Source organism: Prionailurus viverrinus, chromosome C1, assembly GCF_022837055.1.
Source record: "Prionailurus viverrinus isolate Anna chromosome C1, UM_Priviv_1.0, whole genome shotgun sequence".
Classification (NCBI taxonomy): Eukaryota; Metazoa; Chordata; class Mammalia; order Carnivora; family Felidae; genus Prionailurus; species Prionailurus viverrinus.
In genome coordinates, this window is record NC_062568.1 from 98,499,889 (window position 1) to 98,514,905 (window position 15,017).

The 15,017-nt window shown below is 46.9% G+C and overlaps 1 protein-coding gene across 2 annotated transcripts in view; it reads left to right on the forward strand.

The window, feature by feature from the left end:
- The first annotated feature begins 490 nt into the window (after positions 1-490).
- Positions 491-15,017, forward strand: part of CFAP221 (cilia and flagella associated protein 221) — a 107,563-nt gene continuing 93,036 nt past the window's right edge. For both annotated transcript variants that reach the window (XM_047871501.1, XM_047871502.1), the window contains exons 1-5: positions 491-608; positions 2,025-2,210; positions 5,913-6,013; positions 13,777-13,863; positions 14,012-14,110. In XM_047871501.1, the coding sequence (XP_047727457.1) occupies positions 2,072-2,210; positions 5,913-6,013; positions 13,777-13,863; positions 14,012-14,110 (426 nt within the window). In that variant the 5' untranslated portion in view covers positions 491-608; positions 2,025-2,071. The remainder of the gene's footprint in view (positions 609-2,024; positions 2,211-5,912; positions 6,014-13,776; positions 13,864-14,011; positions 14,111-15,017) is intronic.

The following is a 15,017-nucleotide window of genomic DNA, read 5'->3' on the forward strand; positions in this document are numbered from 1 at the left end:
TGGCCGTGATTTGATCATTGTTACAGATGGGTGTTGAAGCTTCATCATACTATTTGCCTACCTTCGTATATGTTTGAAATTTACCATAACAGAAAACGGAAAACAAAATATATTGAAGAATTAAGTGATTGGGTGAATGAATGTCTGGCGGGAAGCTCCACCCACTGAGCTCAGGAGGCCCCGCCCCTTGGGGGGCCAGCCGCTCTCCGCCATCTGCTCTCGCAGGATTCCAGTTTATACTTTTTTATACTTTTATGACTTTCCCATTCCCCTTCGGAAATCCATTGCCCTCGCACCTCCTAAGTCGTTCTCTCTGCTCTTGCCCAGGCCGCACAGACTGCTTCGAGTCCCCAGAAGTCCCCAGCGGCCTCCGGAGCTCGAGCGCCTGCCGCCCGTATCCGCCCCGCCCCCACGTCCCTGGGGAGTTTGGTCGCGTCCGGCCGCGGACCCTGGGAGCGCGTCCTAGTTGTCATGGCGACGGTGGCTGGCGCCGGCGCCGGCCGAATCCCGCCCCGGAACCACCTCCTGTGTGAGCGGCCTGGGACCTGGGGCTAGGGGTGCCCCCTTGGCCGCCGCTGAGCTGCTGAGGCTGCCTGAACCGCGGTCAGGTGGGCAGAGGAGAGGTCGGACCTAAAGGGTTAAGTGAGGATGTGGGTAGTGCATGGGGCTGGGGTCGACCCCTACCCCTAGCCGGAGATGGAGTGAAGGGGCGCTGAGGGGGAGCAGGCGTCTGGCTAGGATGAGAGGGCCTGCGGGTAGAGGATGGGGCCAGGAGACCAAGGATGAGGTGTGTGAAAAGAGACAAGTTCACCCTGGAGTGAGTGAACTGGAATAGGAGAGCTCTCCTGAAAACGGTTTAGGCATTGTTCCTGCCTGAAGTACAGGCGGGGAATTTGAGGGGCCCCAAGGAGAGGGGGCTGGAAAGTGAACTTTGAAGCAGGTGTTGAAGGGATGAAAGGGAACGAAGCAGGTGAGGTAGAGGCTGTGCTGAGGAGTAGGGAATCTTCAGAGATGCTGGGGCTGGGGGTAAGGGGAAAGGAGAAATTTTCAGAAAATGATTGGTAAACACCTGCTTCAGTATAGTCACTGTATTTTGCTTGCTGTTGTGGACTCGGGAGAATCTAAAGCTATGAGTCTTCTCCAGAAAAAAAAAAAAAAAGCAAGCGCATAAAGATCCAGACCGGATTTTACATTCAGTCTCAGAGGCATCACAGAGCAGCACCCCCCCCCCCCCCCCCCCCCGCAAGCTTGCTTGTCCAAGGACCCCCAGTTTAGACACTTAGCTGTAGAAGATACCAAGATGCCTAGGCTTGTACATGGCAATAAATCATTCATACCTCATGAGTAGTAGAGGCAGTAGTTGTAAAGTATGTTGAAGGGTGTTGGGGTCAGTGTGGCCTTTATGGAGAGGGTGGAACTTAAAATGAATGTTAAGGAAACGTAAGTCTGACAAAGGGTCAACATGAACTGGGATCCTAGGTCCTGGGACAGAGCCCCTAGGAATGCACCCCCTGGTGGTGGAGGGGGCCTATTGGCTACCCTGTCTCCTTTTCACGCCAGAGAGGGGCCCAGGAAGGTGGCTCAAAAATGCCAGTGTCTTATAAATAGTATCTCCAAATGTTAAAGGGTTTCATGGTCACATGCAGCTAAGAAACTGATTTGGAGAAATCTCAGAAGAGGCCTGTTTAACTATTTACTTCAACATTTTCTGATTTTGTTGATTGTGAGTGCCTTTATTTTTCCCTTCAGGAGTCCAAAGCATCTCAGGACTACAGTTTGGGAAAAGCTCTTGAAAATTAAGGGCCACCGAAGGGTTTTGAGCGACGGCAGGAGATTGGGGTGTGATATGTGACGCCAGATTAATGGGACAGCCCTGTGTGGGAATGGAGTGGCCAGCAAAGGCAGGGAGGCAGGGAGGGCCTGGGCCACAGTTAACCGCACAGTCACAGAGGTACGTTTGTTAAAGATTGAGAGAAAAAAAAAAATGTGCATGGTTTCTCATACTGCTACTGTTTTCTTCCCAGGAAGTGACCTTTGGCTCTAAAAAGGAGACTCAATTTTTCATGATAAAATGGCAGTGGTGAAAACCCCCAGCAGAGAACTAAACAGTGCCAAAGAACCATTCACTAACGTATCCCCCCTCCTTTTGAGGAGCCTCGTGGAGGAGCCTAAGAAAAGAACTCCAGTACCTAATCACCTTCTAGAATCAAGTAAGTTGGAATCTAATCAAGTAAGTTGGATCCCAGAGGATCCAAAGTCCAGAAAGCACAAAGAAATTTTTGGTGCTGATCTCTCTATATTGTCTTATAGGCTTACAATAGGTTTTATTATTAAGAACAATGGTTCTATTTAGGCCCATCCACTCATGTGATAGGTCCTTGTGGTGTACATGAGTCACCACGTTCTGCTGCTCCCACTTCCTCAAATATCTTACCTATCTGTCCCCACTGCCTCAGCAGGTCACTAGGATATTGTAGTGCTCTCCTCCTTCCGACCTTCACACCCCGTCACTTTCCTTTGTGGAATCACGGCTGTCCCTGCCCCTGTTCTGCTCAGATGCTCTCAGCGGTTCCCTTGCATACGGAATAGAGCTGCGATTCTTTCCCTTGGCATTTGGCCTCCTCTGCCGTGGATGTGAACTTGCCTACTCGGCCCCGCCCCCCAGGCCTACCATGCTCTGTACCTCTCACCCCCAGCTGCAGCCACACCATTACTCCTGCTCCTTCAAGACCACACGCACTTAATACCCCCTTGCTTTTTTCCGTGCACATCTCTCCCATTCCATGTACATGGAAAGCCTGGTAGATCCTCTAGTGATTATGTAGAAGGCTAATCATTCGGCCTACGTTATTCTCACTCATTCTGCACAACATCAGCGTTCTGTTTTCATTTTACTGTTGGGAAAGCTGACAATCAGAGAGGTCAAACGAATTCCCCAAGGCGGCACAGCTGAGTGGGGAGGTGGTGTTCAGTCGTTGTAGCCCAATGTCCAGCTCTCTACCATCACACTAGCTGGCTTCCAATTCATCTTGCAAGGCCCATCACACATGCTGGAAATGCAGTAATTTGGGGTGGCTCTTTCATTACCGTAGAGCTTATTGAATGCAGATTAATATACTCAACTATTGCTGGGTATTAGCAGAGCAATGCCTATTTTACACCTGTTTGTGGCTCTAAAAACAAAAGCAAAATATCCAGCATCTAAAAAATTTACCAAATAGGGGTGCCTGGGTGGCTCAGTCGGTGAGGCTTCTGACTCTTGATTTCAGCTCAGGCCATGATCTCATGGTCAGTTGGGAGATCAAGCCCCATGTTGGGCTCCAAGGTGAGTGTGGAGCCTGCCTGGGATCCTCTCTCCCCTTCTCTCCCTGCCCATCCCTCGTGCTCATGTGCGTGTGCTCTCTCTCTCTCTCTCTCTCTCAAAAATAAATAAATAAACTTGAAAAAATTTTTTTCAAATGGGGCACCTGGCTGGCTCACTCAGAGGAGCGTGTGAATCTTGATCTCAGGGTCGTGAATTCGAGCCCCACCTTGGGTATAGAGATTACTTAAAAATAAAATCTTTTAAAAATTACCAAATAATGTTCATTTGAGTACTTAAAAAAATGATCAGATAACCGACAGAGATCATCTATCCCCAGAAAGACCATCCTTACCCCGTTCCAGCCCTTCACTTTGGCCCAAAGCTGATGACAGTGTTCAGCTCACCTGGTGAGGAGCAAGAACACCAACCATTTCACACTCACTCTGGATGTTTACAAGAATCACACTGCGCTAAGGAGTGGGGTGGGGGATCTGTGGCTCACAGGGTGTGGATATAGCCAAAGGTGAAAAGTCACCGTTGGTGAGAAATTGGATGGTGCATTCGTATTGAAGGAGGCAGTCTAGCGGCTGGAATCAGACCTGGGCTTGATTTTCAACTACCAGCCCTGGGCAAGTTGCTTAATCTTGTTGAGTCTCAGCTCCTTCATCTGCACAATGGAAATAGTACCTGCTGCGCAGGGTTGGAGTGAGGATTACGAACAAATGCCTGACATCAGCGCTAAAGGCACAGAGATAATGGGGTAGTGGGTTCCCAGTGCCTCCTACACATCTCAGTTCCTGCCTGAATGAAGAGCTGGGAAAAGTTGTGTAGACCTGGATGCTTTTTTTTTTTTTAAATATATTTTATTGTCAAGTTGGCCAACATACAGAGCATACAGTGTGCGCTTGTTTTCGGGAGTAGATTCCCGTGATTCATCGCTTACATACAACACCCAGTGCTCGTCCCAACAAGTGCCCTCCTCAATGCCCATCACCCATTTCCCCTCCCCCCCCATCCCCATCAACCCTCAGTTTGTTCTCTGTATTTAAGAGTCTCTTATGGTTTGCCTCCCTCCCTCTCTGTAATTCTTTTTTTCCCCTCCCCTTCCCCCGTGGTCTTCTGTTAAGTTTCTCAGGTTCCACATAGGAATGAAAACATATGGTATCTGTCTTTCTCTGCCTGACTTATTTCACTTAGCATAATACCCTCCAGTTCCATCCACGTTGCTACAAATGGCCAGATTTCATTCTTTCTCATTGCCAAGTAGTATTCCATTGCATACGTAAACCACATCTTCTTTATCCATTCATCAGTTAATGGACATTTAGGCTCTTTCCATAATTTGGCTATTGTTGAAAGTACTGCTATAAACATTGGGGTACATGTGCCCCTATGCATCAGCACTCCTGTATCCTTTGGATAAATTCCTAGCAGTGCTATTGCTGGGTCATAGGGTAGTTCTACTTTTAATTTTTTTGAGGAACCTCCACACGGTTTTCCAGAGTGGCTGCACCAGGTTGCATTCCCACCAACAGTGCAAGAGGGTTCCCGTTTCTCCACATCCTCGCCAGCATCTGTTGTTTCCTGAGTTGTTAATTTTAGCCACTCTGACCAGCATGAGGTGGTATCTGTGTGGTTTTGATTTGTATTTCCCTGATGATGAGTGACGTTGAGTATGTTTTCATGTGTCTGTTGGCCATCTGGATGTCTTCTTTGAAACAGTGACACTTTTTTTTTAAATTTTTATTTATTTTGAGAAAGAGCTAGAGAGCAAGCGGGGGAGGAGCAGAGAGAGGGAATCCCAAGCAGGCTCCACACTGTCAGCGCAGAACCCAACGTGGGGCTGGAACTCACAAACTGTGAGATCATGACCTGAGCCCAAATCAATAGTTAGACACTTAAGGGACTGAGCCTGTATACACCCTTTTGTAAAAGAGATCAGCTGTTTCAACCTTGTTCTCAAAACTGAAAGAAGAGAAAAGAAGAAAAGAAAAGAAAAGAAAAGAAAAGAAAAGAAAAGAAAAGAAAAGAAAAAAAAGAAAAGAAAAAAAAGAAAAGAAAAAAAAAGAAAAGAAAAGACACTCACATTATAGTAATAGCAGTTGGAGACTTTCTGTCCAGAGCAATAATTATTCAGAGCTTTACAATTATTCTATCACATTGTAATTCTATCCAGAGGAAATGAAATAATAACAGTTAAACACACATTAGAAAACTAACACTTGGTGTTTGGATATTCATCGCATGCTAGGTAATCTTGGTGTTATACGGAGCAGCAAAGATAAGGCGCGTGCTTTTTACAAGCTCGCATTTTATTTTGAAGACTTGCACAAAACGTGAAGAGCAGATTATTTCACTAAGTGGTCAACGGTACATGTGAATTTGTATTGTGATGATAACATCTCCCAAACAATGTGTAAAAATAGGGAGAAGCAGTACAGTTCATTTGGAATAGATCATTAATCTTGTTCACATCTGTATCTTCTGTCTGAAACTTTCATAGGCTTAAAATATCCTAAAGAGAGCCCACCTTAGCAGGATCTTCTTTTATTTAAGATTTTCTTTTATGTCTCATCTCCTGATGTACTTGTTTACATTGCTTTTATAGAGGTTTATGCAAAACTTCTGAATAATAAGGTCATACAGGCAAAACCTGGCGTAGTGCATTTTGGAGGCTATCAAATAGAAGAACAACACCAACAGATTCTGGTAGGTATTTTTTAAGTGGGATAACTAATCACAGTAATGACATGACGTGAATGTTCTGCATCTATATTATTCATTTAAAGAGCAGCGTAATCTGCAGAAGCACGAATGTCAATTGGGCCAGAAAGATGGTTCCAGGATGAGAAATTTTAAAGTTGTACCAGTGTCCTTGGACAAGCTACTTTCTCCCGCCAAAGGCTCCTCACGGCATTCTTTTCGAATGGGTGTCATTGCTAACTGGCTCTTAGGGGCTAGGAGCTGGGTGCCCTGTGCCTCCCATGATTCAATTTCATCCCTACATTCGCTCTGTGGAGGTTGTACTATTACTCTCAGTCTATAGACGAGGAAACCAGGATTCCAGGAGGTTAAATAGTTGGCTCAAGAACACACAGCTAGGAAGTGATAGAGACCGACTTTGACTTTTCGGCTGCCTTCCTCTAAACCAGTGCCTGCTTGCTCCAAGCCTACACCACCAGGGAAAGGGGCATCCCTTCCTAAGAGGCTCTGGTGAGGGTTCCGTTCCACCTGTTCAGGTCTGATGCCCATGCCTAATTCATCCATTCTGACCAGAGAGATTCTAGCTGGGTCTGGTGGCAAGGGTCAGCTCCACTGGACAGGCTCCAGAAGGGACAGTGGAAAGGACGGACTTCAGTCCACCACAGAGCTTCGTGGGTGCCCTTCATCGACGGCATGTTCAAACTGGGGTGGGCTCTGGGTGGCCACAGCATCCCTAACTTCTATGCTTCTAGGGACCTGAACATTTAAGTCACCTCTACAACCTCAATGACCTCACATCGACCCCCTAAAGTCACACGGAGCAGGACATCTCAGAACTACTCCCACAGGGTTCTGGATCTGAGCCACAATGGCATCTGCACATGTGTTGGGAGTGGGGCAGAGGTGGGGTCTCTTCACATGGGCCCTCTGAGACTCTGGCTTTGTACACGATGTTCCCCCCTCTGGCTCTGTCACCAGATGCCTCAAGAGTCTGTACTTTTAGACGTGATGCATTCTTAGAAGCCATGTCTTAGAGTGGGTCATTTTATTTATTTATTTATTTTATTTATATATTTTTTCAACGTTTATTTATTTTTGGGACAGAGAGAGACAGAGCATGAACGGGGGAGGGGCAGAGAGAGAGGGAGACACAGAATCGGAAACAGGCTCCAGGCTCTGAGCCATCAGCCCAGAGCCCGACGCGGGGCTCGAACTCACGGACCGCGAGATCGTGACCTGGCTGAAGTCGGACGCTTAACCGACTGCGCCACCCAGGCACCCCAGAGTGGGTCATTTTAAGAAAGAACTCCAAGTATTGTGTTGGATTGCTCAGGGCAAGGAGAAGAAGCTGACACATGGCCAAGCCGTCAGGAAGTGAAGTCAGGTTTCTATCAGGCAGTCCCCAACAAACAACGCCATTTCCATGAGTCCTCGTGCCTCAAAGTGGGTAGAGAGAATGAATCCGGAGAGAAATATGTTAGGTGCCAAGTGTTTCCCCTCGGAAAAAGGGTTAGAATTTAGAATGGTGAATAGGAAATCCCCCCCCCCACCCCAACTAATGAGGACACATTTCTTAGAACACAGCATCAAAGACCCAGGTTAATAATTGATTTTGAAGCTTACTTTTCCTGATATTAGGTTTGCTGCCTCAACGGTGGTAGGGTAGAATTAAAATAATTATCTTTCAGAGTTCCTCGCTGTTTATAATAATTAATGAATAAACAATTCACTCCCCACCCCACCCCCCCAGTACCCTCACTCTCCTTATTCCTTCACCCAGTCTACCTTTACCCCAGGCGCCCACTAATCTGCTTTCCGTTGGTATAGACTTAACTACTCTGACATTTCATATAAGTGGAATCATATAACATGTAGTCTTGTGTGACTGGCTTCTGTCATTTGGCCTAATGTTTCCCAGGCTCATCCGACTTGTGGCGTCTATCAGTACTTCCTTCCTTTCCATGACTGAATACTGTTCCATTGTATGCCTATACCATGTTTTGTTCAGCCATTCATCCAATGGACGTCTGGGTTTCAACTTTTTTTTTTTTTAATTCTTTTTTTCAATGTTTATTTATTTTTGGGACAGAGAGAGACAGAGCATGAACGGGGGAGGGGCAGAGAGAGAGGGAGACACAGAATCGGAAACAGGCTCCAGGCTCTGAGCCATCAGCCCAGAGCCCGACGTGGGGCTCGAACTCACGGACCGTGAGATCGTGACCTGGCTGAAGTCGGACGCTTAACCGACTGCGCCACCCAGGCGCCCCTGGGTTTCAACTTTGAGCCTACTATGAATAGCACTCTTAGGGACACTTGTGTACGTGTTTTTGCGTGGACTTATTTTCAGTCCTCCTGGATGTATACCAAGGAGTAGAATTGTTGGGTTATATGGTGTGTTAGTTTTCTGTGGCTGCTCTAACAAATAACCACAAACTGAGGATCTTAGTAAGCCAGAGATTTATTCTGGAGGTCAGAGTCCGAAATCAAGGTGTCGGCAGAGCTGTGCTCCCTCCAGAGGTTCTTGGGGAGAATGTAGTTTCGCCTCCGGCAGCTTCTGGCAGGTGTTGCTTGGCTTGTGGCTACATGACTCCACTCTCTGCCTCTGCCTTCCCATGGCCCTCTCTGACTCTCTGTCTTCTCTTCTCGTACACAGACAGGTTATTGGACTGAGGCCTACCTGGGTAATTCAGGATGATTGAATCTCAAGGTCCTTAATAACACCCCAATGATCCTTTCGTCAAATAAGGTCACATTCACAGGCTCCAGGTGTTAGGATATGAACATGCCTTCCTGAGGCCACCGTTCAGCTCACTACTTTATTTGTATTTTTGTGTATTTGCACATTTTATTTGCATGTCCCTAATGACTAATGATGTTGAAGATATTTAGGCCAGGATGGTCATGATTTAAAAAAAAATCTTGTGGGGGCGTCTGGCTGGCTCAGTTGGTAAAGCAGGTGACTCTTTTTTTTTTTTTAATTGTTTATTTATTTATTTTTGAGGGGAATGGAGGGGCAGAGAGAGAAAGAGATTGAGAATCTCGAGTAGGCTCCACACTGTCAGTGGAGAGCCCAACGTGGGGCTTGAACTCACGGACCGTGAGATCATGACCTGAGCTGAAGTCAAGAGTCGGAGGCTTAACTGACTGAGCTACCCAGGCACCCCAGAACATGTGACTCTTGATCTTGGGGTTATAAGTTTGAGCCCCACACTGGGTGTAGAGATTACTTAAAAAAGAAAGTTTTGTTTCTTAAAAACAAAAAGATAAGCATGAGGAGGAGAAGCCACTTGATATAGCCCAGAAGGAAAGACAAGTGGGAAAAGGATATTCAGGGCATAAAGGAAGATGTTGAGAGGCTCAGGGTCCATGCTGCATATTTGGATACTAACTTGCGATCTGGTTTACCTAGACTGTAGCGTTTGGGGAGGGAGGTGAAAGCTTCATTCTGTTGAAGAATAGAGATCATCTCTTTTGTACAAACAGGAATAGATACATGTGAAAAATGATTTCATCTTAATAGCCTTCTGGGAGATCTTGGGAGAGCCAAGCCTCCTGTTTCCACCGGCAGAGTTAAGCGGAAGCCTAAGGCAATTACCTTGAGATTCTTGCCAAACACGGGGAAAATCCAGCTCTGTTTTTATCTTGGTGTTGCTACAGGAAACTATGCAAATTTCCCAAGAATGGAATGATTGAATGTGGGTTTAAAACCACAATAAATTGTTCATTAACATTTGAGATTGATCCAGATCTGGTTAAAGGATTGAAAGCATTTCGCTTGGATTCATATTGAGATCAATGCTTCAACTTACTTCAAAATCGGAAATAGTGTTTCTCAAAACAAAGACCTCTTAAATTCTTTTTACCCCCTTGGAAGAAAAATTTTGTTTGGGAAACTATATTTATTAAATAAATCATTACTCCATTTTCTCATGAGACAAGCAGTGTTGCTGCGGCCAGCCCAAAACAAAGTTGTTAGCCTATACAGACTTATCTTACATAAATTAACAGTTGCTTCAGGCTTTCTGAAATAATAGTCTTAGTTTTCAATTCCCTGTTGCAGCCTTTAAGATCCTCCCCACCCCCCTGCAATGTATAGCCAAAGAATACATCTTTTATGATCATAAATGGGATCTATGTTGTTTAATTATCTAAGAAATTAATTCAGTATTTTCTTATTGCTATTTTTTTATTCATTTGACAATGCAGATATTATCTCCTGAGTTCCAAAGCATAGGCTTCACCTACAAATGAGTAGTGGGTATGTTTGAATTTGCTCTGCCACACTCAGGTTGGAGGAAGCATCAGGTTTCTACTTTTTAAAAAAATGTTTATTTATTTATTTTGAGAGAAAGAGACCCAGAGCACGAGTAGGGCAGGGGTAGAGACAGAGAGGGAGAGAGAATCCCAAGCAGGCTCCACTCTGTCAGTGCAGAGCCTGATAGGGGGCTTGATCCCACGAACCTCGAGATCATGACCTGAGCCGAAATCAAGAGTCAGACGCTCGACCGACCGGCCACCCAGGCGCCCGCCCCTTCTGTATTTTTTAAAATCAAGTTGTGGCTGGGCCCTCACCCACAGGTGCTGGCCGCATCTCCAGTCTCGGGAGAGCCAGCTTCTGTCTCCTCCCATTCAGGAAGACGGAACAGCTGAGCCACCTCAGGAGCTTTGAGGACAGACCTCTCTATAGCCCGTGATGCTGCTGATTGCAAACTGACCTAAGTCCATGAAGTTATGTCTCATTGCCAGGTGCATATTGATAATCTGACCCCGATGGGAGATGGGAGCCACCGGTCCCCTCCCAGCAGCCTTGCTACCGGGTTTATCTGCTGCAATGCAAACAGGCCCAAAAAGAAATTGTGCCACGCATAAGACACTTACTAGCAAGCAGGCAAAAAGGAATTTCCATACTCGCAGTCTCCCGGAAGGCCCAGCCATTAGCTCCTTGCAAGGAAGCTTTGCGGGCAGCAGATGCAGGAGCATCTGTGGGTAAGATTGGCCACCCTTCCGACGGGCTAACAACATGTTTTGTGCTGTGCAAAATGCAAGACCTAAAGGAGTCCTGGGTCTTTGGAGGTCACTGTAAAGGACACTGGACTCTGGGCTCACCAGGTTCTCCTGTGCCTTTCATTTAAGAGCAGGAATGCCTGTATGATGTTCCTAGTTAGTACATATACCCTGAACATCCCTTATGCTTATATTGAAGACCCTCTAGTGTCAGTTTAGGTGAACAGGATTGAAGTGCTTTAAAAATTTTTTTTTTCAACTTTTTTAAATTTATTTTTGGGACAGAGAGACAGAGCATGAACGGGGGAGGGGCAGAGAGAGAGGGAGACACAGAATCGGAAACAGGCTCCAGGCTCCGAGCCATCAGCTCAGAGCCTGACGCGGGGCTCGAACTCACGGACCGAGAGATCGTGACCTGGCTGAAGTCGAACACTTAACCGACTGCGCCACCCAGGCGCCCCTGAAGTGCTTTTAGTAGCCACCTCTGGAGTATGGACTCTGGGTTAGGATCTTGCAGTGTGCACTAAGTACTCCTAGAGTGTAGATTACTGATTTCTTCTAAGAAATACATACCTGGAATACATAGTAAAAGCAGTCCCTACCACCCTTGTTTGTTGCCCTATCCTCATACTGGATTTTTTCTTTTAAGTGACAGACAATATAAACCACCTCTACTCCCAATTCTTGGACTCCCAACGCGAGGGCTTCCCTTGATGACAAGCATGGGCATAGAGTTCTTTTTTTTTTTTAATGTTTGTTTATTTTTGAGTGAATGTAAGCAGGGGAGGGGCAGAGAGAGGGGGATAGCGGATCCCAAGTGGGCTTTGCTCTGACAGCAGTGAGCCCGACGTGGGGCTCAAACTCATGAACTGCAAGATCATGATGTGAGCCTAAGTCAGATGCTCAACCCACTGAGCCACCCAGGAGCCCCAGGGTGCCAAGTTCTTTGTCAAGGCTTCCAGGTCCTGGGGCTGCATGGCTACCTCTCCACCTCCAGGTAGGTCCCACCACCCCAGGGTTCTGGGTGTGATGAACACAGGCCCCAGGCATCCTGGGTCCCTGCATACCCCCCCCCAATCTCTGTTGAAAGACCCCCTCTCTAGAGCAGGGCCCCAGGAGCCCACACCTTCACCAAAACTGCCCCTCTGCAGGCTCCTTGGAGGTCAGGAGTGGTCTGGAGAACCTTTTTTGTTTTTTGTTTTTTTAAGGCTTTTAGCATATTAAAAAAAAGAAAAGATATGCCAAAACACAGGGTCACTTTAGGCATATTCAGAGGTGACAAAAAAGAACTTTTAACAAATGCAAACACTACTGTAACGTCATCAGGAAGTAATATCTGAATTTTAATTTAGGGCTTCAGTGTTGGACAATGGGCCCCGTGACAGGCCCAGCCTCTGGCCTAGACTTTGGAAACCAAACTCCTCTTAACTGTTCCTTGCCCAGGTGAAGCCCAAACCCCCAGATTCCAAAGTTCTTGGTCCCATCTCAAGCAGAAGGAGGAAAGACACCTGTACTTGGAGACCGAGTTAATTTGTCCATCATATTGTCCTACCTCACGGGCAGAGAATTCCCAACCTGGACTTCTTTCCCATTTGCCCCAGGGATGGATTGGAGGCTGTCCTAGCCACAGGCCTTTTTCCTGATTTTTTTGACCGCCTAAGTGTTGCTGGGCCCCCAGCACCAGTGGCATGTAATTCCAGAAACTGTGGGAGATGACCGGGTGGCTGGCTTCTTCTTAGTTGAGTCACAGGCCTAAATGGAGTTGTTGTGAAAATTCCTTAATGAAAGGCGACCTGGTTCTGAGAGGAGTCTGGTGGCCAGCAGGGGGAGATCTCACGCCCCCACCACTCTGCAATTGCACACCCAATAGGAAGAGATGTACCTTAGGTACTATGCTACTATCTCAGCAGGAAAAAGGAAGGTTTTCCTCCTGCCCTAGCAACGGCCCAGCCAATGAGAGACCGGCACAGCTCGGCCAGTGAAAAACTCCTATACTTCAAACTCCAGTGGAGTTTACCCCAATGGACTTTTTGTTTATAACAGCTCTCCCCCTTTCCCCCTTTCCTCTATAAGAGAGCAGTCCTCTCCTTTAGTCTGGGCACTTGTGTATGGGTTTTTCAGTAGCCTGCACGTCCTGGTTTGCAGTTCTCTGCTGTTTCTGAATAAACCCATTTTTGCTGGCAAGATGACTGGCAGGTTTGGTTTTGTTTTTTAAATTTTTGTTTATTTATGGGAGATTGCAAGCAGGGGAGGAGCAGAGAGGAGGGGACAGAGGATCCAAAGTGGGCTCTGCTGACAGGCTGACAGTAGCAAGCCTGATGTGGGGCCTGAACTCACAAACGGTGAGATCATGACCTGAGCCAAAGTCAGACGCTCAACTGACTGAGCCACCAGGCATCCCCTGGCAGTTTTGTTTTTGAGGTTAACAGAGTTCAACAAAAAAGCACACAAGGTAACTGGTCAGGACTGGGAAGGAGGGGCATGTGCCCAAGCAGATAGCTTCCTGGGGGCTACAGGCTCTCGTAAAGCCCCTAGTCTGGGCAGAAGGCACGTGGGTGTGCTTTATTGTCCTTTAAATGGGGTTGTGTTTATTTTATTATTCTTTAAATGGGGTGTGATGCATTTCAAATCTTTTTGAAAGTTAAACAATAAATTCTATCTCCTCAAATCCCTTCAGGAACAAGGTAAGGTCTAAATAAATGAGGAGGTAAGTACGCAGATACATAAGACTGTGTTTTCTCTGAATGCTTCTCTGTTTCTCGCAGCATCTGGTCAATATTTCCAATGAAGACACACATGTGCATATTTTACCCCCTCAAACCGAATACTTTCAGATCAAGTATGTGAAAAAGGTAAGTGTGGTCCGGTTACCTAATCTCCACTGTGTTCTTTGTTAGGTTGTGGCTTTCTGGGTGGTAGGTCGGCTTGGGACGGGGTCTGTCCCCATGACAGCCTGTGTGCTCTGGGGCCTGTCCCCATGACAGCCTACCTGTCTTCTAGGAACACCACCTTGTCCCCGGCTTGTCCCTCACAATCACCATTACATTTTCTCCGGATGAGTGGCGATACTATTACGACTGCATTCGGGTTCACTGTAAGGTAAGTTTTCTTAAAATTGGTGTTTTTGGGGTAAGGGGCAGAAAGATGTCAAGACTTCCATCCTGAGGGAAGAATGAAGAAATGATACGGTAAGTGAAGTTCTCACCCAGTGCGTATGTTCCTTGGGCAGTTGGCGTGAGTGGCACGAGGGTCCTTGTCCAGTGACATGGGCCCCAGGTGTGAGAGCCACAAAGAACCAGGGCAGAGCCATGAGACATCATTTGCTGTAGGTTTCCTGCCTGCCCTGGCCTAGAAACCTCATGTATCGTGTAGCGCTAGGAATTGATAAGGACTTTTTCAAGTAGCTTCGACATACTCCTTTAAGTGCTAGGTTACAAAATTAGCAACACCCCTAATTTGTGATTATAAACCCCAGGGACCGGATGGTGTCCTGTGGGAAGGCCCTCAGAGGCAGCCCTGGGGGTCTGCAGGGAGGTGGGCGCCTGTGTGGCCTGACCCCAGCTGGCTGCGCCATGTGAGTCCCTGTGAGCCTCTTCTAAGCCAGTGAATTCGTCCCGTGGCCTCCAGCCGGAGCCCAGCTCCACGTGCTGTCAATCCCTCTCTTCAGACTGTCCCCCCCACCGCGACACTTCCCTTTGCTGTCCCACGTCTGGCTCTTGCAAGTCAAGAAGCCTTCGGGTGAACTAAATTTAATTTTTCAAAACTAAAACTGGAAGAGTATGTTTTAGTGATCAATGAGTTTCAAATTTTTTTTCATTTTTAAAAAATTTTTGAGACATTTATTTATTTTTGAGAGACAGAGAGAGAGAGACAGAGCACGAGTGAGGGAGGGGCACGGAGAGAAAAGGGAGACACAGAATCCGAAGCAGGCTCCAGGCCCCGAGCTGTCAGCACAGAGCCCAGCGTGGGGCCCAAACTCACGAACAGGGGAGATCATGACCTGAGC